General features: G+C 35.1%; 1 protein-coding gene across 1 annotated transcript in view; it reads left to right on the top strand.

Moving 5' to 3' along the window:
• The window catches only part of UST (uronyl 2-sulfotransferase), a 102,858-nt gene that overhangs the window by 20,116 nt on the left and 56,357 nt on the right, over positions 1-26,385 (top strand). Inside the window, exons 2-3 of the mRNA XM_015815920.1 lie at positions 15,147-15,190; positions 23,534-23,689. Coding sequence (XP_015671406.1) covers positions 15,147-15,190; positions 23,534-23,689 — 200 coding nt within the window. The remainder of the gene's footprint in view (positions 1-15,146; positions 15,191-23,533; positions 23,690-26,385) is intronic.

The raw sequence follows: 26,385 nt of genomic DNA, 5'->3' as shown, positions 1-26,385 counted from the left end.
AAATTCACCTTCATTTCTCCAATTCTTCTTGGTAATTCTTTGGAAGAGACATCTTTTATTTTTCTTCTTTCATCTTTTTTAAAAGAGTCCTTTTACAAGAATCCATCAAACATGTCACAGTAATTCCAGTGGCTCTGGTGCTCAACAAAGAATCATCATGGTTTTATCCTGAATAGAATACAATTGTTAACCAAATTTGTATTAATACATGAGACAATTACATTTTTTTAATTATTGTCTAATAAAAAAAAAGCTATAGAAAATTAGGTCTCCCTATTTTTCTCATTTCCTTCTCATTTTAACAATCCTTCTCTTCAAGAAGGCATTCATTGACCTAGGCCCAGATTTTATGTTTGGGGATGATTACGCAGAAGAGTTAGCCTGGAAGATTTGTACTCAGCTGTTTGACTCTTGGAAAATACGATGGAGATAATAACTTAAAACATCAAAGAACATTTCCTTCCTCTTGGCTATTTCTGTGGCCTTGTTGTGGTTTTCAAGTTACATTTCAGTAGCATTTTCACACTAGTTTGAGGCAATTTGTATGGGTGATATTTGAGCATTGCTAATTTCATTAGTAAAAATTTCAAACTTGTGAATAGCACTATGCAAAGCCATGATATAATCATTGAATGTTCTGGCGACTTAAATTAAGAAACATTTTATTGCTCTGCAGTCACTATCAAAAAGGATTGAAGTAGCCATCTAATATTTGAACAGCTTTAAGGATTCTTATACCTTTCAGTGAGGAAGGAAGAAGATAGAGACTTGATCCTTAAGATGCAAACATTATTATAAAATAGCTTAGATATTTTATGAGGTAATAAAGTTGCAGAAATAAAGCTTTCTTTGGTTCTAAGGATTTGAATCATGCTGCAGTTAGTAGTAAGGTTAATGAAAGGAGGTTTAGAAAAATAACCAGAATTGACCATGAAACTCTTAAGCTGTCAGTCAGCCTGACAAGAGAAGCTGACCAAGCCAAAGAAATGAAAACCACCTTAAAAGGAGAAGCTAAAGCAGATCCTCATATTTTATTGCCATTTATTTAAACATTTTCTGCATCTTTAAGGGAAAAACTTCCTCAGATTGAATTTGATTCTGGTGAGCTTCATGATATGTCTGCTCAGCTTTTTCAAGGTCAGCCAGCAACATGCTATGACATTCATTTAAGTCGGGGGTTGATAAATTTTATCAAGAAGTAAACTGCCAAAAAAAAAACCTTTGCTCCTTCCCTTCCCTCTTCTTTTTTGTCCCTTCTGTGCCCTCGACTTTTATTTTGCTTTCTCAATGGGACAAACAGATGAACACCACATCTGTGATATAGATTATTGATTCTCTAGTTTTAAATGCTGGATTCTTTATTATATAAGCCAGGGGTAGTCAACCTTGGCTCTTTTATGACTCGTGGACTTCAACTCCCAGAATTCCTGAGCCAGCTGTGCTGGCTCAGAAATTCTGGGAATTGAAGTCCACGAGTCATAAAAGAGCCAAGGTTGACTACCCCTGATATAAGCCATTATCATATTTCTGGATGTTCTGGTTTTTCTGAATTCCTCAGACTTGCCAAGAAAAATTGCAGAGGCTTACCTCCCCTCCCCCTCCCTTCCCCTTGTGACTCTAAATTAATCTCTATCTGCATTAAACACTAATTAGCAGAGCATGAATCAAAGTCTTCCTTAAGATAGAAAGCGTTTAATGTTAGTACATTACAAATATTTTACTGTGATATTTTTGGATTTTTATTTATTTTGATTTTTAAAGGCATATTAGATACCGAATGGTTAAGTAGTAAACAGTGAAAAATTAAATTCCTTCGTTCATAAGTTTTAAAATGATTTATAATTCAAAATATTTCTTTGTACTGCTTTCTACTCCACCATATAAAAGGTTATCTTCCGACAAATCAGCAGAATTATGTTCATTTACAATGCATGGCTACAACAAAATAATTTTTTTTCCATTTCCCTGTTTAATTTTGGTAATATAGAGAGTATTAGGAGAGAATAGTGTCATCCTGGGATTGAGAATCACAGAGATTCTCTTCACGTTGCTGGAAAAATAAGTTGCTATTTGGTGCTGCAAAGAGAAGCCCTGTGATTTTAAAGGGGTAGCTAGAGGGATGCCGATGTAAATAAATAATTGATCTGGTTGATGATAAGATGTATCGGAACCTATAAGTGGCATTTACTGTATTTCTTCACTTGATGAGGAAGGTTGCCATGCCTGGAAAGATTTCAACAGTCTATGCCTTTTGGATGCACTTGCTTCCTGCCTCGGTAATGGCACAGTTTAAGACTATATTATATCGTATTGTGGACATGTCATGCAAAGACTGACTTCCCTTTGGAAGTCCATGATGCTTTGAAAATTTGGGTGAAAAAGAGGAAGAGGATGTCCAAAATTAAGGTGAATGGATTTGATTAGAGCAACATTGAATGCATTATTGAGAGATCCATACGACCGAATTGAAGACAAGTCATTCTGGAGATAATCCATCCATATGATTGCTAAGAGACGAGACTGACCTAATGGCACTTAATCAGCATTTTTCTGCTACCCATCCAATTGGAAGTATGATCAGGATCTTGCTTCTCAAACCCTACTTGTGGAGCTTTTACAGCCTGAATAACTTACTTTTACACTGGGTGTAATATCAATATTGACAAAAAAGGAAAAGAAAACCAATTCTATAGCAGCATCTCATGGTCCTAGCAGCTTTTGGGGGCATGTGAGCAGAGAACAGTAGCCCTGCCTTGTTACCAAGAGATGAGAACAGAAACAGTCTTGTGGTTTAAAGATCAGGGTTTTTTTTTTAAAAAAAGCTTGGATAGCCTAATGCCCAAATAATTATAATGGAATAAGTCGTTTAGTACTCCTAAAAACACAAACAAGGTCTGCAACATCAATCTGTCATAGAACGCTGTGGGAAGACTGTGACCAGGATCTGGGTCTTGGACAGCCGGAGTAGCATGAAATTTACAAGACTTGGGTTAAGCATAAAAGCCAACAAACTTCTGATACAAAAAGGAGAAGGAGAAGGAAAAGTCCTTGAGACAGATTTATTTGTTATATTCATATCTTGCTGCAATCAGTTCGACTTTCAGCTGTTTTTAGTCTCTTCTCATACTTACATCTTTCTAGCACTCTTGCTTCCTCTTTTTTCCAGATGTTCTTTCCCCCTTTCATCTCTCAGATGAACCAGTTCCTTTCACATCTCCCAGATACTGTTCTGCTCTTGTCACAAGAAAAAGGGTTTTTGCTAACAAGGGCAAGGTTTAAGGACAAACCTTTTGGGCAAGACTGGGCATGGCTATTGGCTATCTGGTTTAATGTTTAATAAAGCCATCATAAGAAAACATTCAAAATTTGTTATATCTTTTGGTATTCTAGCCTTTTTATTTAGAAACTGGATTGTTATCAATACCTTGTTCAAAATATTCCAAAAGAAGATTGTAGCTGTGAAAAATTGCTGGACAACCAGCACAATTAGTTAAAGTAGTATTTATTAAATTATTTTTGTATATTAAAAATTTGGAGGTTAATGAACAATCCAAAACTTCGCGAAGAGATTAGTGAACTGAAATGTTTGGGGACCTCTGGTTTAGACCTTGGGAACTCAAGCTCAGGTTTTCACCATCACAGTGCATCTAAAATGCAGGCATTATAGAAATTATTTGTATGTATCACTTTGTAGAAAAAAACTTGAGTATCCCCAAAAAGGTTTAACAACTGAGGGAAGTAAAAGGAGAAAATGTATTATAGTGTCTGTTACAAATAGAGGAAATGTTTCAATTCACTCTTTGATTCTGAATACATCAAACTTGTCATTTCAAGTTCTTCATTCTTCTGGCGCCTCAGTCCTCCTGGCTGTTACATTTTGTTGCATTTTCGTATTTCTATATTTTATCTATGAGGAAATAAAGATGCAGACAGAGGAAAATATGCAAGTGGCCATTAGATCTCTTCCTTGATACTAGTTTTTATCTCTGGGCGCCAGTATAGTGCAGTGAGGTGTTTGATTTACAAGGGTTGATGTCTCAATTTCATCATGGAGCACTTTCAATTGGCCCTTTCCTAAACACATAAAGCTCTTACTATGGGAATAAAATACAGAGAGATCCCTGTGATGTTCTCTTGGGATCCCAAGACTATGCAACTATGCAACAATGGGTTTCACAGATTTTCCCAGCGCACTGCATTATTCCACGAACTATAGTGAATCTATTTACTACAATGTAAAATTTGCTTAATATTTAGTAAATTGCTGAGTAAAGAATATGCTTAAACAATCCCTAAAGAGACACTGTTCATTTATTGTACTCGCACTGTTTATTACTATGGATTTTTTCAACTGCCAACAAACTGGAGAAAAATATAAAAAAAATATGACTGGTAATATATAGTGATATACTGTAACAAAATTGATAATAATAGTTTCTCTATGTTGCAAATGTTTTGTTATCTTTAGCAACACCACTTTTGCTTCTTACTGTCTTGTACATTATATTCTGCTCTTCCTGTTTTTGTTTAGTATTATGAATAATATGATAGCACCAATAATGAATAGTCCCATTAACCTTTGGAGAATTTATATGCATCACTTCGGAGAACCCTGGTCTAAACAGAGTTTTCTGTATACTGGAAAATCGTTTATTTGTCTTCAAAGGACACAGTCAGTTGTATAGTTTATGTATATAGTGAAAACGTGAAGTTTACTGATGTAGACTGCAGTAATGAATACTTCTGTGGTTTGACAAACTAAACAAAAACAGGAAGAGCAGAAAGAAATAGCCTGCTAAGTAATTATTGTTTGCTTCTGAACTGTCCAGGATGGTCTGAGCATTTCCAAATTCCCAAAATAACATTGGAAACCACATTTCAGTGGATCTGAATGTCACTAGACCTGTTCAATCTCTTTGTGAAAATTCGTTCTCCAAATCTCTATCCAAAATATAAAAGAAAGCAGGTGTGGATGGTTTTGTTCTGTGTTTTCATGTAAGAAATCTTCAGATATATATATATATGCCATGTTTTAACTAACTTTTATATATATATTGTACATACTGTCTGCAATTAAAATAACAATACTGTTATTTTACAGTAACAGTAAAAGTGACTGCCTTTTACTTATATTATCAAATAACTGTAATTGGCAAATTTGTGAGATGATAAGCCTTGCATAAATCAAAGTGTAATCTGCTTCCCAGTTTTATGGTGTAAATGCAGACAATTCAGTTGACCGTGAGTGTAACTAAATTTTCAAAGACTCACTTCCTTTATGACAGAAATCAACACATTCTGTCACCTCAACGCAATAATGGATTTTGGAAGGAGAAGTATTGCTTTATCAGAATCACTGTAGTTTCCGACTATTAGTGCTGAACTACTACTCCTTATACAGGCAAGTGTCCATGCATAACATATTCAGAATCCCCATGTGTAGAGTAAGTACATTACAGGCTTTTTCAGAAGTTGATGTCTTGATAGTAAAGATTGGTTTTCTTTTTCCTGCTGGTTCTTTCTTTTACATTCCAGATGAATCTTAAATGTAGCAAGGAAAAACCCATTCCATGCTCCTGCAGATGTCCATGAGACTATAACTAACAATTTATTTTATGCTGCGCAGGCATGTACAGAAGACACTGCCAACACATCTTATGGGTCTTTAGAGACTGAGTTACTGTAAGTGCTAATGAGTTATCAATTTAATTTCTTTGCAGAAACATGTGTTTTCTATAGAAGTTCATTCACACATTAGAGTTCTAAGGAAATATACTTAGAATTTCTTAAACAAGATTCGACAGTTTGAATTGTTTGGAGAAAGGTGCAAGAAACAAGGAACTGCAGTAATGTTCTTCACAAATGGTTAGCATGCTTTTGTATTACTAGCACTTTTTCAACCTGGCAGAAAGACATACTAATGAATTGTATTTGATTAGTTCTCTCATAGGAGTCGATTTTTGTGCAGTGTTTAAAGTGCTGAGTTAGAAACTGGGAGTCTGAGATCTAGTCCTCCCTTAGGCATAAAAGTTGGCTCCATAACTTTGAGCTACTCACTTTCTTAGCCCTGAGACTTCTTGTTGTGGGAAAATAGGCAGGAGAATTAGGTATGTATGTCATAAAAGATAAAAGTAGGATATTCATCTTGAACTGGATAAAGATAAAAGTAGGATGTTGTTGTTATTTAAATATTTCTGGGTTTGCAAACATTTCACCTTTTCATCATAGGTTTGTCTCCCATGATTGGGGATTTCAGGTGCTAAAAGACAAAGAATTGATTATAACAATGATATGGACATTATTCAGGTTTCTGAGAGTTAAAAGTTCATATATTTGAGAGCGTACAGATTGGGTGCACCAAACTAAAAACAAACAAATCATGCCTCATGTTAAGCTTTAATATAAACTCAGTTTATGACAATTCTCCAGGAATCAGGTTTAGTAAATTCATTCTTTAAAATATACCAGTCTTTTCTCAGGCCAAAATCCAGACTGGATTTTTGTCTCTGCCCAGGTATAGAGTAGATATAATAGGCATTTTTGCATTTCTTTGAATTTGATTTAGTGTACAACACATGCTGAGCTCAACTGTGTGATGTTAATATTGACAACACAACACAATTTTGTAAAGTTTAGTTTTGCAATATTAGGCATTATGTGAAATTTATTTACTGAGCATGTAAATTATGTAAGATAATTCTGTATTTAACATCTGCTTATTACCATGTAAAAGTTGCAATTCCTGAAGAGTGAAGAAACATGTGTGAATTGATATCCTCTTATTGTTGCAATCCTGAAAGTGTATTTGTAGTGTAAAAATATGCTTTTATTGGTCTTTAAGATACTGTACTGTATTTTATAAAGAAAGGAGCTGCTGAACTTTCCCATGTCAGCAACTAATGATGTAAACTTACTTTGTTTAAAAGAATAGGAGAGATGTAATTAAAAATCTGTAGCAAAAGACTTTGGTATTCGGAAACTGTCAAATAAGTGAACAGAATTGTACAGTACGTTTTAATTTAGTTGCCTGCCAAGGTTTTGAAAGGATCGACTAAAACACAGTGGCCTCTGCACCCTTCGTGTATTGTGATGCCTTTGCCAGCAGGTTAATTTCTTTTTGGCTTGCATCACATATCACATAGTTGGAATTGAACTGGAACCAAACCATTTCCTTTGTGATTCTGAGCACATCCCATGCTTTTCACAGCTATGTAAAAACAACTGAAATCGTCTCTGTGGAGATGACTATTCCTATCACTTCTTCCTCACCTCCCTTCTCCTCCTTTCCTTTCTCTTCTCCTTTTTGGCATTGTAGAAATATATTTTCATGATGCAGCATTGATGCCTCCAGAGCTGACTCCCGTATAGCTGGGGTGAAGGGGATGCTGCGGGAAAATCCTTATTTTAGATTTGTTTCCTTTATAAAAGATAATGCCATAAAGTTGTAACTTTGTGGATACATTTCTAAGGGAGAGGAAGAAGGTTTAGCCAGTCATTTAGCATATTTTGGATTAAATACCAAATAAGAAAAAAGAACTTGCTACGCCCACTTTAAAATTTGGCTTCTCCAACTGAAAAATATTTTTATATTTGAAGTTTTTTTATATTTGAAGTACTTGAACAGAATGCCTGCTTTTCTCATCAGACTATATTAGTTCATGGAAGGACACACCCATAAGGAATAAATCAATGCTTTTTAAAAGAGAAATCTAAATGAATGTATCTCTATTTTAGTCTTCATTTTTCATTGTTTTTCTAATGTTGTGTACCTCAGAACTGAGGAGTGAAAGTAGAAATCTTCCAACAAACACATATAGCATATGAATGATACTTCTAAATTGAATGAAATTCATTGGATACTATTGTTGAAATCAAGTAGATAACTGGCAATATGAAGAAAAGCAAATAGAAATTTTTGTATCAGATCTGTAACAATCAGATGACTAATAGATTCCAAATGGATGAAAGCAACATTTGATGTTTAATAACATATTAAAGTATATTACAGAATTAAGAGGCTTCACAGCAGAATATATTGAAATTAAAATTTATTTCAGGATTTTGAAATTATTAAACACATAACAGTAAAAATGAAGAAATGAAGATAAATTACAGCTGCAAATTAGAGCAAGAGAAGCTTTCCCTTTAGTGAGATTAAGGACTCATTCCTTTGTTTCAAATTTATGTTGGATACTGGTTAATTTTTCCCCTAATAATAAAGTAAATAAATGGTCTGAAATATGTTTCCAAAGAACTCCAATCTTGTTAGTCATATTAGTTGGCAAAAGAGGGGTAGTTTCCTAGTGATAATACTTTATTAACAGTACAGGATGAAAATGTGGAATATCCCAAATAAAGTATTATTTCTTGAGCAGATCCCAAATAAACAATGTCTCACAAACAATTCCTATGTCATACTATATATTATCTAGGCAAGGTCCTAAATCTTACGCAAAATGTTGGTATATTAATTTGCTAAAACCACAACACTGATTTGTAAAGTTACTAAGCAATCATATTGTTAATTAACTAAACATCGACATAGGTAGATATTTGTTTAGTTAAGACTTAAAATTGTACTTTTAAACAAGGCTTCTATTATTATGAGCTGCAGGAAATTTACAACTGAATTCAACAGCATCACAAACATTTGGCAAACAGAGTGTTTAAAAAGCATTTTAGAGATGTCTTTGATGTGAAGCTTGTTTAATTCATTTATACATCCTCTAACATTTATGGTGCCAAAATCAGGAATCTGTAAGAACTCAAAATGAAAATTGTAAGTTATGAGTTTCCATAAATATGCTTAGAACTATGTAGGGCTGAAAGTAAACTAGGAAATCAAGGAATTCTTCTACAGTAAAATTATTATGCTCTTGTCTATTGCAACTTATGCTCTTTCTCATTTCAAGAGTAAGTGACATTGTTTTTAGTCTTGTTGTTACTTAACTATTTTATCACATTTTAAATGGAAATAATATTTTCTAGCTGAACAACATTTCTCCAAATAGATGAGAGATGGGTTTTTTGCATGTTTTGATTCAACTGCTGATTTAGAAACAAAAGTTCACTGGGTTGGAATTTGGACATATGATCCTGATATAGCAGCAGTTTGTGCATAAAAACACTTCTGTATGAGGAATCAATTTTTGCTTTGTTTATTTTCTTAGCAATAAAGATTTTGAGAAATTCAAAGAAAGCAAGAAGTATTACTTTTTTCTCATGCAGAAAACAATATTGAAGTACTGGATGGAATAGTAGAAGATAATGTACAGTGCATTCAGAAAGTATTCAGACCACTTTGGTCAGTTTTGTTATGCTGCATCCTGATTCTACAGTTGTTGAAATTCATTTTTTTTCTTATTAATCTACACTTAGTACCCGATAATGACAAAAGAAAAACAGAATTTTAGAAATATCTGTAAATTTTTTAAAAATAAAAAACATTGGCATAAGCCAGGGGTAGGCAACCTTGGCTCTTTTATGACTCGTGGACTTCAACTCCCAGAATTCCTGAGCCAGCCATGTTCTGGAAGTTGAAGTCCACGAGTCATAAAAGAGCCAAGGTTGCCTACCCCTGGCATAAGCATTCAGACCTTTCACTCAGTACTTTGTTGAAGCACCTTTGGCAGCAATTACAGCCCCAAGTCTTCTTGGGTGTGACGCGACAAGCTTTGCACAGCTGGATTAGGGGATTTTCTTACTGTGTGCCAAACTATACACGTCTTCCCCAGCTAACTAGTTCTGACAAGACCAGGAGGGAAAGTTGAACGTTGGACAGACATACAACTCTGTGTTGTTATACTCTTACTTTGGAATTGCGTATCATACAGCTTATGTATGGCATACCATATAGAATGTTAATATAATTGGAGATACACTGTTCATTTTTTATTTCTACTCTCTAGGCCAGGGGTGTCAAGCTCGCCGCATCACGTGACATGACGCGATGTATCGTGACTTTTTTCCCCTTGCCAGAACTGGGGTGGGCGCGGATTCCGCATGATGCATCCGGCCCGCAGGCCAGCAGTTTGACACCCCGGCTCTAGGCCTACCTATCAACATTTTCTCAGGTTGCTATTTTACTCTGCTGAGTATTGCAGGTGCTTGTTTAAAAAGTAACCTTGCAGCTGTAGTAACTTTGCAGCTGTAAAAGGTTTCAAGCTTCTAAATATAGTGTTAGCAAAGTGTTTAATGTGTTAGCAAAGTGCTAAATATAGCTTAATTTCAATGATAGAAGGCCAAGGAAATTTGAAATGTATTGCTTTGAAATGTATTTTCCTTTGTTGCATATCCTCTTACCTTATGAATATATTATTTCATGTACTTAAACAAAATAAACTCACAACTCACCAGTTATTGGCTAAAAACCATCATGAATTTCTATTATTGGGAAATATAAAAACGCAGAAATTAAATCATGTATGATGGTTTGTATCTCATAAGGGACGCCTTTGTATATAAAATGTATGAAAAGATATGCAGATTTCAGCTCTGGATTATTGATTGTTGATGTATGCTGAGTACAGTTCAGATCTAATTAATCTGTATTCCACTTTATTATTTTTTTTAATTCAAGGGATTTATTCTGCAGTCTTTATTTGAATAGATTGGACACTGCTCAAAAAGCCAAGTATACCCAGTTTATATTATCTTTAAAGTCAGAATATAGTAATAGTTATGTTAGTACATGATTTACATAACCAGTAATGTATTTCTTTAAACTAAAGAAAGATATTTTTTTATGTTAATATGAAATAAAGAATACTTGTCATGAAATAAAAAAAATGCTAGGAACATTCTTTTTAAATCAATAGCTTTCTGTTGAGTGTCTTAATTACAGAGAGGATTCTTCAGACAGACTTCTCATTGTTAAGAAAAACTGGTGTGTACTAACAGCTGGATATTAGGGTAAATTAGGCATTTGCTAGTGATGGAAAGAGAATTGATTAACATAAATTTAGCCTGGCTATTAAGAGTTCTTGTATTCATTAATCTGGATATTTAGAGCCATAAATAAAAACTATACTTTCAAAATGTATTTAGAGTATTATACAGTAGTGGCCAAAATTGTGGAAACCTTTTGGGAAAAGTGTATTTTTGAGGTTTGATGGCTAATAACACCACTTTTTTTTGGAGTAGTACCATAAAATTATATATCAATGGAAAGATAATTTAATCAAGAATGTAATGCAACAAAGTTTGTTCAATTATCTGTACTGTATTCTATGAAAAGGTATAGTCAAATAAGCAGAAAAAGGAAGCACAACTTGCTTAGGTTGATATCAGGTAGCTTTCCTTCATCTGATTGTAGCCAATGAGCATGAGTGTTTAGAGAGCCAATCAGGTGTCATCTTGTTTTGGCAATAAGCCAATCAGATCACAGTAGGATTCAGTTATTGATGTCATGTATTGAAGCTGAGAGGAGGACATTTGTCAGTGTGTTATGTGATCGCTATCAAGTTGGTTGGGTTTTTTTGTGTTCTTTCATTTAGTGAGCTTGTAAAACGTAATAAAATTAAAGTAATGGTGCAAAAAGTTGACTGGTTGCCCAGAAAGCAATGTAAAATAGTATTATTAAGTGAATAATTATATATAATTAAAAATGCAAAACTAAAATAGTACTCATATTGCATTCTTTAGTTTTTAATGTCTTCATAACTGTAAGAAATCATTCTCTCGTGATAAAGCTGTTGCTAGAGATCTATGAATCATTTAAATTTAGCTCCAGAAATTGATGTGGCCATATATTCAGACTGAATGCTTGATCTACTTGATAACATTCTACATTTGCTCTTTATTATGGATGAAATAGAGAAGACATTGTGGCTAACAAAGACTCTCAAGAATAAGAAAAGGTCTACAAGACTATTTTTTGACTAAATTATATTATCCATTGTTCTTTGATGACCATGAACCATGGGGTTAAGATATAATTCCAGAGATCCTAGGTAGTTTTCTGTGGTGTCTAAACGTTGCATCAGATTTAGATTATATAATAGAAAATTTCGTTATACTAACAGAAGAGAATATATGTCTCATGGGGTTGAACTGTGGAGTCCTTGATGCTGTCTGAGCTTGGTTATTTGCTTACATATATTTCATTACCCTTCATTACAACTAGGTAACATTATAAGTGATAGTGAATGTGGTGTTTGCTCTCTGTTTATATCTAGTAGATTGCCCAGCCTGTGTTGGTGGGTGTGTGGTTTTCTCCTTGGAAGTTCTGTGATTAGACTATTGTTTTCTACTTGATTGTTTGTTTGATATTAACCCCTGCTTATCTAGGTGTTGATTACTGGAGATGAAGTGTTCTAGTCTTTTTTGTTTCCTTCTTAACTTTGTTATTGTTTAACTGGAGTAAAGGTGGTTTATCTCTATGTGTTTATTGATGGCTGATTTGTCTGATTGCCAAGCTTCCATGAATTCTCTAGCATTTTTGGATTTGGCTTGGTTTAGGAAGCTCAATTTTCCAGTGAAAAAAGTGATCCAGTCTCTCCATGTGTTTTCATCTATCTTCTGACTGCTAGTTGGTGTTCATGGACCCGCTCTGCTAATCTGTCTGTCTTCCATAGGGACTGTTACAATCCTTACACTATATGTTATAGATGAGTCCTGTCTTTTGCTTCTTTGGCTATTGGGTATTTTGTTTTACTTGTTTTGAAGAGTTTTAGTTTGGTTTTTGTGCTATGGTGATGCCATGTGTTTTTAATAGTCTGTTGGTTGTCCCCAAAATGTTTTGATGTATAATAATGTTATCATTTTCATAGCTTGTGTTCCTTGTGCTATAGTGCAGGGCTTTTCAACCAGTGGTATGGGTACCACCTGTGGTACATTGGCACCTGGCAGGTGGTACGCGACTATCCTAGAAAAATGGTAGCGGAGGAGGGGAATGAGAGCGCTGCCAGGCGGGCAGGCAGGTGTCTTGCTCGGCTGTGCCTTGGGGGGCACTTTTTTCAGTGCCATTGTAACTTCAAACAGTCACTAAGCGAACTGTTGTAAGTCAAGGACTACCTGTACTTTATCACTTTTTTCCTTTTTTGGGGGGGGGTTCATCAAGTTTTTGACACCTTGCTAGGCGACTGGTGGTACTCGGATATTGCCATATCCTAAAAGTGGTACAATGGGTGAAAAGGTTGAAAAACCCTGCTATAGTGGATTGAGTGGTCAAATACTTTTGATCAAATTCCATGGGTATCCATTTTGTTGGAATTTGTTGTATAGATGTCTGTTCTAACAAGGACTCCACAATTTCATTATAGAATGCACAATCCAAAATGGAATACATCACAATTAAGACATCCTTATCAGTAGAAGCATTTTGAATACATTCATTGCAGTAGATTATTTCATTTATAATCATATTAATAATCACTTTTTCTTTGAAACCTCAAGTGGTGTACATGGAAGGCTTTCTCACTTTATTTCCACAACAGCCTTCTAATCATTCTAAGCCTTCTATTTAAAACGCTTATAATTATAAGGATTTCTTAATTGTGATATATTCCACTATGATTGCCTTTTAAAGCTGTTGTACTAGACCAGGGGTTTTCAAACGTGGCCCTTTTATGACTTGTGGACTTCAACTCCCAGAATTCCTCAGCCAGCGTGCCTGGCTGAGGAATTCTGGGAGTTGAAGTCCACAAGTCATAAAAGGGCCACGTTTGAAGACCCCTGTGCTAGACAGCAAATGTGTGTGTGTGTATGTGATTGGTGAAATGTCACTCAAAAGCTCTGTGATTGAGAATGTTGCTTGAGTTATGATGATATAAAAATGACTCTATTTAAAATATTGTGGTGATTCTAGCCTGCTTTGATTTTTATATTTATAAAAATAGAATTTATAATAGCTTTAATGCTAAATTATAACCGGCTTCTAAATTATACAACAGTTTCTATTATTTACAAATCTTGATGTATATATAACTTTATGTTGTATCCATATTAAACAAGCTCTTCAAATTAAGTTCAGTACAGTTAGCCTAGATGCAGCTTTGGAATATTTGGATCCAAGGGTTTGGATTCCTCTCCCTGTACTGAGAAAAGTTATTCACTTGCCTAAATAATTGACATTCTAAAAATATTAGTCACAATAAAACTCACTGTGAAATATGGAACAGAATAAAGTGCTATTACTTTCAAATCATTACTCTGAAAAAAGTAATGGTCTGCGAAAAAATGGAAATGTAAAAACCATGTAGAGTGAATTAAATAGCAACCATTTAATCAATTGAAACATTTTTAAAAACGACATTGCAGTATAGAGCACAATCTTAACTATCAAAATCTTTTCTACCCTAATGCTTGAAATAAAATATTCACTGGAAATAAGTAAAGGCAGGAGAGCTATTCTGAATTTTTCCTAGACTATTTTATTTAGCACAAAACTGACTGTTCTGACCACACCAAAAATGTTCCAACAATGTTTGAATCACACCGGAGGAGCTCTGAACTGCTGGAGGTCAGAATGCTTCAGATGAAATTGGAATGGCCCATCCTGATCTCAAAACAAGACACTTTGAACTCAGAACATTTGAAAGTTGAAATATGCCTGCTCTCTCCTAGGAATTTGCATGAAGAAGAGAACATTTTCCAGTCACCAGTTGACTTCTAGTCAAACTAAAGATTTGATTACAACTTACCAATTTTAGGCCTCTGAAAACAATTCAAAAGAGTGTGTCATAACAGCATTAGCGTGGATCAAAGAATCTTTCCTTCAAGTGTTAACGTCGCGATGGTTTTCCCCATCTGTTGGCACTTTTGTGTGTACAGGGGTTCCAGTGCAAATAGTTCTTCTAGGAATGATCTTGATGATTGTCTATGCCTGCACAGAAAACCATGGAAAGCCTCTGAAACAGCCAGAGATGCTTTCTAAAGGATGTGGTTACTTTAAGTCTTGAAAGAGGGGTAGACTTCCTTCTAATGGTTTCATAACAAATACTTTAAAAAAAAAAAAAAGACATTAGATGTTGTATTCATATAAAAACTTATTAAGTATAGAAATTAGTTATATTTAATATAGCACAAGTGTGATGGGTGGTGTAGACATTTGATAGATATAAATACATAAATATTTGCAGTTTTCTTCTTATTATTATTTTATATTAAGGCCTTTAATGCTCTGTTACTTTTTTCTTTGTTTCTAGGAAATTCCACTTACTTAGATGATCATGGGCCACCACCTCGTAAGGTGAGATGCTTTGTACATTATGTTACATTCAACCAGATTCTGTTCTGCTGTTCCATTTTTCTGCCACTGTCGTTTATAAATGATAAATCATGGTGAGTAATGGTATTATTTCTTTCCCATCAGAAAGCATAGCACAAACAATTGTTCTAGTATGGTACTTGGGTGTAAAATTGAAGTTGGGAGTTTTCACACTAACAAAGATATGTGGAAACGTACAAACAATTTTGAAAATTGCCTTTGGAGTTGCCATAACCCTTAAATGATAAATTTATAGAATTTATCAAAAACAGGAGGGGAAATAGAGATTTCCCATAAGAGAAGAATTTAAGCTTAATTACTTTCCCCACTTTTGATATCCCCTTTCAAAATAAATAATTGAACTAGATGACATTCATGATTACTTTATTAGATATTGTATTCATATAAAACCTTATTAAGTATAGTAATTAATACTTCGGTACATGGATAAAGTGTTTGCATTCGTCTTGACTTTTAATAGTTTTTGATTTGAGCTCTTTTCTTTCTTGTTTGTTTTTATTTATTTATTTATTGCTTCTATTTATATCCCGCCCTTCTCCTTGCGGACTCAGGGCGGCTAACAACCAGATAAAACTTGGCTCTTCTGATTGATGCTGATAGCAGTTTTAATCCATCTGAATCATATTATCTTGATTTTAGCTATATTATTTAATTCTATCATTTTATTTGGCTTTATGATACTGGAGATCTTTATTAAGACAGAATGCAATATAAAAATATAGTGTCCAATGGATGGAAACTAATCAAGGAGAGAAGCAACCTAGAACTAAAGAGAAACTTCCTGACAGTTAGAACAATTAACCAGTGGAACAATCTGCCTCCAGAAGCAGTGAATGCTCCAACACTGGAAGTTTTTAAGAAGAGACTGGACAGCCATTTGTCCGAAATGGTATAGGGTTTCCTGCCTGAGCAGGGGGTTGGACTAGACAACCTCCAAGGTCTCTTGCAACTTTATTATTATTATTATTGTTGTTGTTGTTGTTGTTGTTGTTGTTATTATTATTATTAATAATATATACATAAGATTACTTTCATAAAAGGTCAGTAGTGATCAACAAATTTAAAAATAGTTTGCAATTAAATCAGTTGTGCTTTATGCCAGCCTTAATATTATCTACAGTATAAGCATTACTATTTCTGTTTTAGTTTTGAAGGGTTGATGATGAGTACACCGAGAAATATTTTAAATAACTATTATTGCTCAGTCCTTAAAGTACTTGTTAATTCGAAAAGAGATCATTTATTTTCTTCTTAATAACTGCTGTGAAATCATTGCAATAAAACCAGGACAAATTTGGCTGTTCAATCTTAACTGGCACAATTATTCATTTCTATTCTAGTGCTCAGAGTTTGAGCCAATAGAGTAAATATCATAAATCAAAAAATAATAATTAGAAACCTTACATATATTCTAAATAGTAATAACAACATATTACTATAACATATTTCCACTATTAATCTCACTTCGTACTTTTTTCTTTCAGTTTGTAACAATGTAAAAATCAAGTGATTATCTCAACTCTAGATCAGCAGACAGAAAATAAAAGACGATTCCTAAAATAAAATAGAAGGAAATATACCGTATGTTTATATGTACATGTATATATGTACATATGTGTATGTATTTATGTAAATTCTTATCAAGGTAAATATAATAAAGGAAAATGGATCTTAGTTTTCTTGACACCAATAAAGAAGTGGTTAGGGATTTTGGAGGCTGGTAGAAACCAAGAAATATGCACCTTTCTGGTTTCAGAATAGCTTATTGTGTGCTGAAACCTGGTTATTCAAAACAACCAGTTTGACCATTACCCTGTGAATTTTGTCATTTTTAAAATTTTGGAGACCCATATACAAAATATCATGATAAGAAGCTTTTAATAAATGAAGAATAAATTAACAGATCAGTTAAAAACATTTTGCTTCTAGAAGCTGAGACAAACTCTGCAGAAGTTTTAATATTTTTGTTTGATCAGAAAAGATCTATTTTCTTTAATTTTGTTTACCTTACTCATTTTTTCTATTTAATTCTAACTTAAATTTCAATCCTGATCTTATATTTAGTTCTATTTTATTTTATGAATTATTGTCTTTTATTTTCTCTCTGCTGATTTCATAGGTTTTGATTATATGTCTACGTAGTATGAACATATATATCTTGGGAATAGGAGTCATAGATAGGTTGTGCTGCCTAGAGTCAGTGTCCAGACCTTACTTTTTTTGGTACTTACTTAATGCTTACTTATTTATATCCCATCTTTATATTTTTATAAATAACTCATTAGCCTTTGGGATATAGAAGTACGGTAAATGCAAATTGGATATCTTTGGTTGAGGTCAGCATTACATGCAATATTGATGTTATTTTGTTTTAAATAAGAAATAATAGAATCATCTTTGTTTTATATGATCAAAATAGGTATTCTGCATACCAGAATAGGAATGCTGTGAGATTTACAATTATTAGACTGAATATCCAGGAATTCAAGGACTCTAGAGGAAGAAAGGCTATTTTTCTTTTTCAATCCTTTAGCCTATGCAAAAAGTTTAAATCCAGTCCAAATTCCAATTCAGTACATGTATTAAAAAAATCCAGAAAAGAAGAATAAAAAATTGTTCCAATTTAAAGTAAAATAAAATATAGATTTTTTTACTAACTAAACTTAGCAGATTTGGCTGCCTACATTTATGAGAATATTACTTTTAGAGTAATTCCCTATGACACTCCAGCCAGAGGTGGCATTTTGAAGGCAAAGCATTTTCATCCAGTTACTTTTCTAGAGGAATGCAAGTAGAAAGTGTTATGAATATTTAGTCTTTTTGATACTTACGGTATTTGAATATTTGAGGATACTAATTTTCAACAGTATTTTCCTATTCTTATAAATAAAGTTGCCAGCAGTATCTAATGTTTGAGCAACATTCAATTTAGCCTACAAAGTGTGCTGTGCCTGGACTCTCTTTTCTGCTGTTCCCATGAGCAGACTATGAGAATTTACTTGCATAATTGTTTCCTGTTATTGAATGAAGCTTTTAATATAGCAAAAACAAACCTAATATTGGCTCCTTTTGATCTATTTTTGAAGTTCTGTTTACTCAGCTTCCTTTTTCAAGGAAGTTGGTTAGCTCAGGTTATGGTCAATTGAGGTTTTAAATTCAAAGTAATTTAAATGCTCTAATTTTAAATTAATTCACTTTTGAAACTTAAAAGTGAGTTGGGTTCTCCTTGCCTAATAGCTCAGATGGTCCTCTTCTTAATTACTGTTCATTTGCCCACACTCTTGAATAAAAATAATCATTTATTTCCTGCAAATATAATGGGTTTAAAATTTTGTTATATAAGTTTTTATTTACTGAAATCTGAGACAGCACATACATATATACATATTTATATATGCATACAAGTATACATATTTGTGTATTTTTATTATAAAACGGGAACCTGCCATACCCTCATAGTTCAATTGAGGTGAATTAGCCAGGAATATAAAAGTAGATAAGCTTGGGAGAAATATGCATCCTTGAGTACAAGGGAGATTCATCTGATGAAGCATTTTTATTGCAATGGTAAAGTCTTTGGGGAAAGCTTAAAGAGGTCAGTAAACATCTGTACAAGTTTAGAAGTGGGTGAAGAAGCCAAGACTGGATGGTTGTCAAGGCAGTGTGCTCAGTGCAGTGTAATTTTGGCTCTTAATGAACCTGCTTGACCTCAAGTGGCTGACTGAGAGAATTGAGAGTCAGAAATTTTACAGAATGGAGAGACATAACTCTGGGACCATTTGTCCTAATCTCATCTATGGTTTGCTTCAATATTTGAAACGATCACTTCACATTCAAAGCAGGAAAACGTAATACTTAATTTAGAGTCTCAAGATAATAACCAAATAACAGAGTTGGAAAGGACCTTCTAGTCCAGGGGTAGGCAACCTTGGCTCTTTTATGACTCATGGACTTCAACTCCCAGAATTCCTGAGTCAGCATAGGAATTCTGGGAGTTGAAATCCATGAGTCATAAAAGAGCCGAGGTTGCCTACCCCTGTATCTAGTCCAATCCCCTGCTCAAGCAAGAAACCTTATATTACTATTTCAGACAAATGTTGTCCAATCTCTTCTTAAAAACCTCCAGTGTTGGAGCACCCACAACTTCTGGAGGCAAGTCTTTCCACTGATTAATTGTTCAAACTGTCAGAAAATTTCTTCTTAGTTCTATGTTGGATTTTACCTTGATTAGTTTCCATCTATTGTTTCTTGTCCTGCCTTCAGGTGCTCAGTATTTTGTGCTCAGTATTTTGTTTTTTGGCTTTTCTACGTACTTTGTTGGGCTACTGACCAAGGGACATGAAAAAAAAGTTTGTTGGTGTAAGATAAAGTGATAAGAAAGTGTGTTCAAATAAACATTCTTCTGGGGTCTTGCAGGTTATATAAAAGTCCAGGAGAGAGTATTTTGTAGATGAGGACTTTAAAGATCTCTTCCCAGATGAGAGTTTTTCATCTCTCCTATCAAGGAAAATGAGAGTTGATTCTAGATGATGATAATCTGTAAGGATTGTAAATGTTGGAAATAGAACTTCTATTTACGTTCTGTGCAGCACAATCTCCATCTTTCTCCCTGTTATCCATGGGCAAAAACTACATTTGGCTCAACATTAATTTGTCTTTGTAATTTACCCAAATAAATGTGTTGACTGTTTTCAGATGTAGCAAGCTTCTGTACTTTGGTTTCTTTCTTGCTGCCAGAAGCCTGATTATTTAGTATAATCAGGTTTCTGGCTATATTGTGAGAAAGGAGTTTTTCCAGTGCAGCTCCCAGCTATGAAGCGTCCTTTTTGGGAAATAGGCTTACTTTCCACTCCTACAATTTCAGGAAGATGGTTAAAAACACATCTCTTCTGCCAACATTTTAATTGCTAGTTAATTCCAATGTCTAATTTTAATTCTTTGTTTTTTTTGTTTGTATTTGTATTTTTTACTGTTATAAGTTGTCTTACAGAAAATTGGGCTGGAAATTAAATCAATGATAAACTTTGCTCCTCCAGCACAGTGCCACACATAAACTTCCACAGAATTGAATTTAAATCCAACAACTTCATCATTTTTAGGCTACGAGTTTTTGAAACAATCAAATTGATTTTCCCATTGTTTGAGTGGGCATTTCTTTTTTATTTTTGGTCACATTTAGGGATTTGAGAATTTTGTGATCTTAGCACAAAATGACTGCCTGGAGGGCCTTGCCATTCACTCAAAGTCCTCCTACTAGAAAGCACGCTGGTGTGATTACTCTCTGCCCTCATCTTACCACAAGATGCATCCTGTTTGTTCTTCCAATAAAAATATTTCCAGTGCATTTTAGTTATATACCACCTTTATTAGTATTTATTTATTATTTTATTAGTATTATCAATAAATGCCTGTTTGAGCCCTAGGGCTTTCTTTGAAGTAAAAATAATGTAGAAGTTGGTTCTTCATAGTAGCAATTCTCAGCTGGGGGCTATATGGCCCCCTGGGGGCTCTTTGATATTTAAAGGGGGCCACAAGTGAAAAACATGTAATAGGGAGTCCACGGCACATGGAACACAGAAAAGGAGGGGGTCAGAGAAGCGAGAAGTATATTATACTGCAAATATTTCTTATTGACTCCAGAAAACACAGTTACTGCCCCATGTCTATATCTGGTAATGGGACCTGGATGGGAGGCCAGTGGAGAAAACCAAGGTCAGAAGGGACCACAAGCAAAAAAAAAACCCCAAAAGATTGAGAAAGGCTGCTTTATAGGATGATAACTCCCTATTTATTGTTGTTCTTTCAAAAATATCTTTTAGAAATAAAGTGAGGAACATGATTAAGCGCAGTGTATTTGTATGGGCACTATAATAGACATCTCTGCGGTAAATAGTTAAGATTAACCTGTTTCATTGAATTTAAATGAGAGGATAAACAGAAGCAGCCCCATCAAGGAGCACATGAACCTAAGTGCAACTCTATGTTCTTGTTCCTGCTTGTCTATGGAGATTCTCAACTATCCAGGTCATGGTTGTCCCAAAGGTGCTTTTTTCAAAAGGCAACTGAACTTTCTTGGGTTTTTTTTTTCCTTTGAAAATATTTCACTTCTCATCCAAGAAGTTTCTTCAGTTCAGAACTGAAGAAGTTTCTTGGACGAGAAGCAAAACATTTTCAAAGAAAAAAACCCCCTAAGAATATCCAGTTATCTTTTGAAAAAAAGCACCTTTGGGACTGTTCTGGCTTGGATATAATGTAAAGTTTATTTAGCAATAACTATATTTAAATTTAATCTGTTTAATTTTGTTTAAACTACTACAAAGTATATATTACTTATGGAGCAGCATTAAAACTTCACAGTTCATTTCTTGAAAGTTCATACTGTTTATTTTTAAAACTTAAGAACTCATTAAATTAAAATGTGCAAAAGCATTTTAACCAGGTGAGATGGTGCCATAAGAAAATAAAGATTCTCCCCTCCTTGTACAGAAAATAAGTCTGCAACAATGCAAGCAAGATCGGGATATTGTTCAAGAGTGATATTGTTCAAGTTGATCTGGACAACTGAGTGATGCTCTACCTGTCCTGTAGGGGTCCTCACTTTCTCTAAGGAGCAGGATCACCACTGATAGTAGAAGCCAGGTGGCTTCATTGGCATAGAATGCCTTTTATCAAGGCATTGCTAATTTACTTACTCCGATCTTACCTGGACAGAGAAAGCCTTACAACATTTACTCACTCTCTGGTATCATCTCAGCTAGATTATTGTAATGTGTTATGAGTGGGGCCCTTTTGGAAATGATTTGGAAACTTTTAGTTAGTTCAAAAAATAGCAGCTAGTTTGCTTAATGGGACTAGCTATTATTAATATATTATGCCAGTTCTTTGCCACTATACTGACTGCCATCCATCACTTTATGATTATTCTAAAAACAGTTGTAAAATTGAGTCCAGTCACATGGTCCCTCAACTTACGACTATAAACAATATACAACTAAATTCTAGATTTTATTGTGCTCATAAGACAAGAATTACCTGTATATACCTTGGTTATTGGAGACTATTGAGATAAATTATAATGGGTGGGTATATCTATCAGAGCATTTTAAAATATGCAATTATACATGAATAAATAATATCCATGAATAAATAATATTTTCTGTTGCGACTCTCAAAGATGAAAAGTAGATATAGCCATGTGACATTTAGTCTCAGGTGGTGGACAAAATTGAGCTGAAATAATTCAGAATTTTAAAAAAGTAAATTTAATAGTAAAGGAAAACTATGATTTTCAAAAGGCCAATTTTCTTTGAAAAAAAACTATATTTACCTATTCGTATGCTTGATAGAAACTGTATTAATGTGATTTTAAAGGGAAATGCAAAATATAGAAAATCTGCTTTAGTGAATAAGCTGACTTCAGACAATAGAAAGATGACTTCAAACAATAGAAAACATGTTGTACCTGTCTAGTTTTATTAGGTTTAACATATTTATGTATATATGTGGTTAATGTTTAGTCATTAAGAGTTAAAAGTATGTATGAATCCATTACAATTTTTGTGCTTGAAGATATGTAAACATATATGAAACCTTATTCAACAAGTCATTACTTAATACAGCCATTCAAATAAGAAATGCCTGTGTTTACTGTTTGACGTTCTTGGATTAATATTAGTTCACCAATTCATCATAGTCAAGACATAATAAGATAATTTCCTAGAAAGGTATATAATCCTGAATGGTTTGTGACATTTTAAGACATTAGGTTTACAAGAAATAAAACATAAATATATATTTAGTATTCTGTCTTAAATTACAAAGAGAGAATATGCAGATAATAGTTCTCCATGAATTGAAAAGTGCAATCAGACTAAGTAAGGGAAATTGAACTTTATTTTTAGCACACTGAAAAGTATTTAAGAGTATGATAGGAACTTAATGTTAAATCATTGTGACATAAATAATCTGTGAACTAGAGCCTTCCTTCAGAATAATTTTGCTAGTATTGTGATGCCGCACAATAGTTATATAAAGATATAAATGCCGCACAATACTTATATAAATATATAAATATTTATATCAAAGATTTCCCATCTTTGATATAAAAATCCAAGAGTGTTATTATTCTAGAATGAGAAAAAAATAAATATTTTCTGCTTTTTTAATATTTCAAACTTTTGGATTTCTTTTGCATCTGAAGTACTCATTTTACAAAATTTCAGTCTCGGGTCAAAACAAAATCATTTTTTGCACTTAAATATTTCCAAATGAGAAAGCTAACACCTTTTTATCTTTTCTGCCTAGGTCCTTCCATTCCCAAGCCAGGTGGTATACAACAGAGTTGGAAAATGTGGGAGCCGGACTGTGGTTTTGCTGTTAAGAATTCTGTCCGAGAGACATGGGTTCAATTTAGTTACATCGGATATTCATAATAAAACCAGGCTTACCAAGAATGAACAGGCAAGTTATCTGCTTAGTTTTTCCCATTTTATATTCAGAAGGTCAGAAAGTCAGAATAGAGTTGGAAGGGACCTTGGAGGTCTTCTAGTCCAATCCCTTGCTCAAGCAGGAGGAGACCCTATACTATTTTAGACAAGTGGCAGTCCAATCACTTCTTAAAAACCTCCAGTGATGAAGCACCCACAACTTCTGAAGGCAAACTGTTCTACTGGTTGATTGTTTCTCACTGTTAGGTAGCTTCTTCTTAATTCCAGGTTGCTTCTCACCTTGATTAGTTTCCATCCATTGTTTCTTGTCTTTCTTTCTGGTGCTTTGGAAAATTCATAGCAAGTCCATTGCAACAATGAGAGAGAAAGAGGGAGAGAGAGTGTATCTCATTCAAATATTCATCCTGGTTAATACTATAAATTTGAACTGAGCTGGGAGTTTGGAAGAAGTGGAGGGGGGTGGAATATTGCTTCACTGGTACTGAAATTACATTCTGCCTTTAGGCATTTTGATGGAAATTGGCTTCATGAATGGAATGATATGTATGAATGGAATCCAGTAGTGCTTTAGATACTTTGGGTTAGCTTCATAGATTCAGTTTTTCATGTACAACCAAACCAATTAGTTTTCAGAGAGTGGATTCTCCAAAGCACATTTTGAGAGTAGGAAATGGAACTGCTGGTGGAAGAAAAATCATTTCTGTTATGTCAGAGGAAATTGCTTTCATTGATGGAATATACAACTGGATGCTAGGCTAAATGTCCATTATTCAGGAAATGTTTTGAATAAGCTTTAATTAATAATATACAGTATCTATGGCCAATCAATCCGGCCTTTGCATTTATTGCCATTTCTTTTGCTCGGGTTTAGTTATGTGTCAGTGTGTTTTCAGAAATTTGCTCAGCTCATTCTCTGAAGACATTTTTAACTGAATTAAAAAATAGCACCAAACACTGGACTGTCATAACTGCTTTGCCAAACAGGTGTGAGAAAAGGCAAACATTCCTAGAAATGGATGGTTATTTTTCTGGGAAAAATGTTCGCCCTTNTTCTCCAGCACTGAGATGGAGACTCCACCATTGGGTAGTAGACTGTATTCCTGCCCAATCAGATCAAGTCAGCCAAAGTTGCCACGCCCGTCCTGGATCGTGATCTCCAGTCTTTGACTTGATCTTGCCCAGGACAGACGTTGCAAGTTTGGCTCTAGGCAGGTACAGTCTTTGGTGGATCTCCATTCCCCTCCCAATTAAAAAATCTAAAAAATTTTCAACTGTGCTTGCACCTAATTCGGTTCTTTCTCTATTTTCCCCTCAACAATCCCTGTGGGTGTTCACAAAGAGACTAACGGCTGTTAGTCTCTCGGTTCGTTTCTCAAATTGAGTTGGGCCTGCAGGGAATCGAACGGGACTGCTTTTTCCCAGGAAGGAGACCAACGGCTGTTGGTCTCAGATTACCTCGAGCCCACTGGAGCTTGCGGCTGCGGCTCCGTGGGTTGATTAAACGGGAAGGGGCGAGTCCGGGAGGCGATTCGGCCTCACTCCGTTAGGAAGACATCGGCTGGTGTCTTTTTCTGAGTCTAACCTTCTCGGAGTCCGCGGCTGCGGCTCCGTTACTTCGGGCGCGTTTAGCGCTGAGCAAAGGGGGGGAGATCCCTGGATTAGCTTCGACGACGTTATTTCCTTCACGGGGCTGCGGCTGCGGTCCTTTTGGAGCGATCGTCGGGGGTATTTCCAATTTATTTACTTTTTTTCGATCGCGGAGGTGTGTGCGCGCGCGCTTGGTCTCCTTTCGATCGGCGACTTCGACGGTCCTAGGGGACCGAATAAAGTTGTTTTTCCCCGATTCCTCCGTTCGTTGCTGATCGGCGTGCGAGGTTTCTCAGTGTGAGGGGGGGGAGTGAAACCGGTTCCCCGGCCCCGGCCTGCGTCGACGACGCCATTTTGAGCCTCGTGGGCCTTGCATAGGCCGCGGCGGCCATTTTGAGACCTCAATTCTTCCAGAATAATTGAATTTACCTTTTCAGTGTGAAGAAGTGATCTGAATTGAGAACTAACACAGTTTTTCCTGATTGACACACAAGTTCTCCCCTTCTACAAGGGTGGTCTTTCTGGGTAATCATATTCCTGTAGGTAGGCCGCCATCTTAGTGAGGCCGCCATTTTGTGTTACTCTTTCTGCATTTTGAGGCAGTTCCCTTCCTTAGTCTTGGAAATTTGGTGTCTCCTGGTCTTCATTTGGTATTGATTAATTGGCACAGATTGATTGGCACTGTACTGGGATTCCAGACTCCCCATAAGCGTGTCTGTTCTTATCCACAGTATTTTCAGTACGAATTCCAGGCTCCCCTTATAGAGTGTCTGTCCTTATTCGTACTTATTTTCTCCCTTGGATTCCAGGTGCCCCCAGCAGCGTACCTGTCCTTATCCAACCGGGTTTATACCTGGGTTCCAGGCGTCCCTGCAGTCCGTCTGTCCTTGCCCAGTGTTTGGCATTTTCCTGACAACGGAAGCCCCCTTTTGTGTTTCAAGGTTGTAGGAAAATGGAGGAAACTTCTCTTTCCTCAATGAGTGCCCCGCCTTCCTCATCAGGTACTCCTGGTCCGGAGGGCACTGGTAAAGCGACCCATAAGAGCCGCTCTACCGCCAAAACATCTAAACAGGTTGATAAACAGGCTACCAGGAGGCACCAAGCCTTGGAAAAGGAGTTCTC

This window comes from Protobothrops mucrosquamatus, unplaced genomic scaffold (genome assembly GCF_001527695.2).
Source record: "Protobothrops mucrosquamatus isolate PMUCROS unplaced genomic scaffold, P.Mucros_1.0 scaffold385, whole genome shotgun sequence".
NCBI classification, from domain to species: Eukaryota; Metazoa; Chordata; class Lepidosauria; order Squamata; family Viperidae; genus Protobothrops; species Protobothrops mucrosquamatus.
The sequence above is the reverse complement of the archived record's forward strand: the minus strand, read 5'-3'. Positions and strand labels throughout refer to the sequence as shown.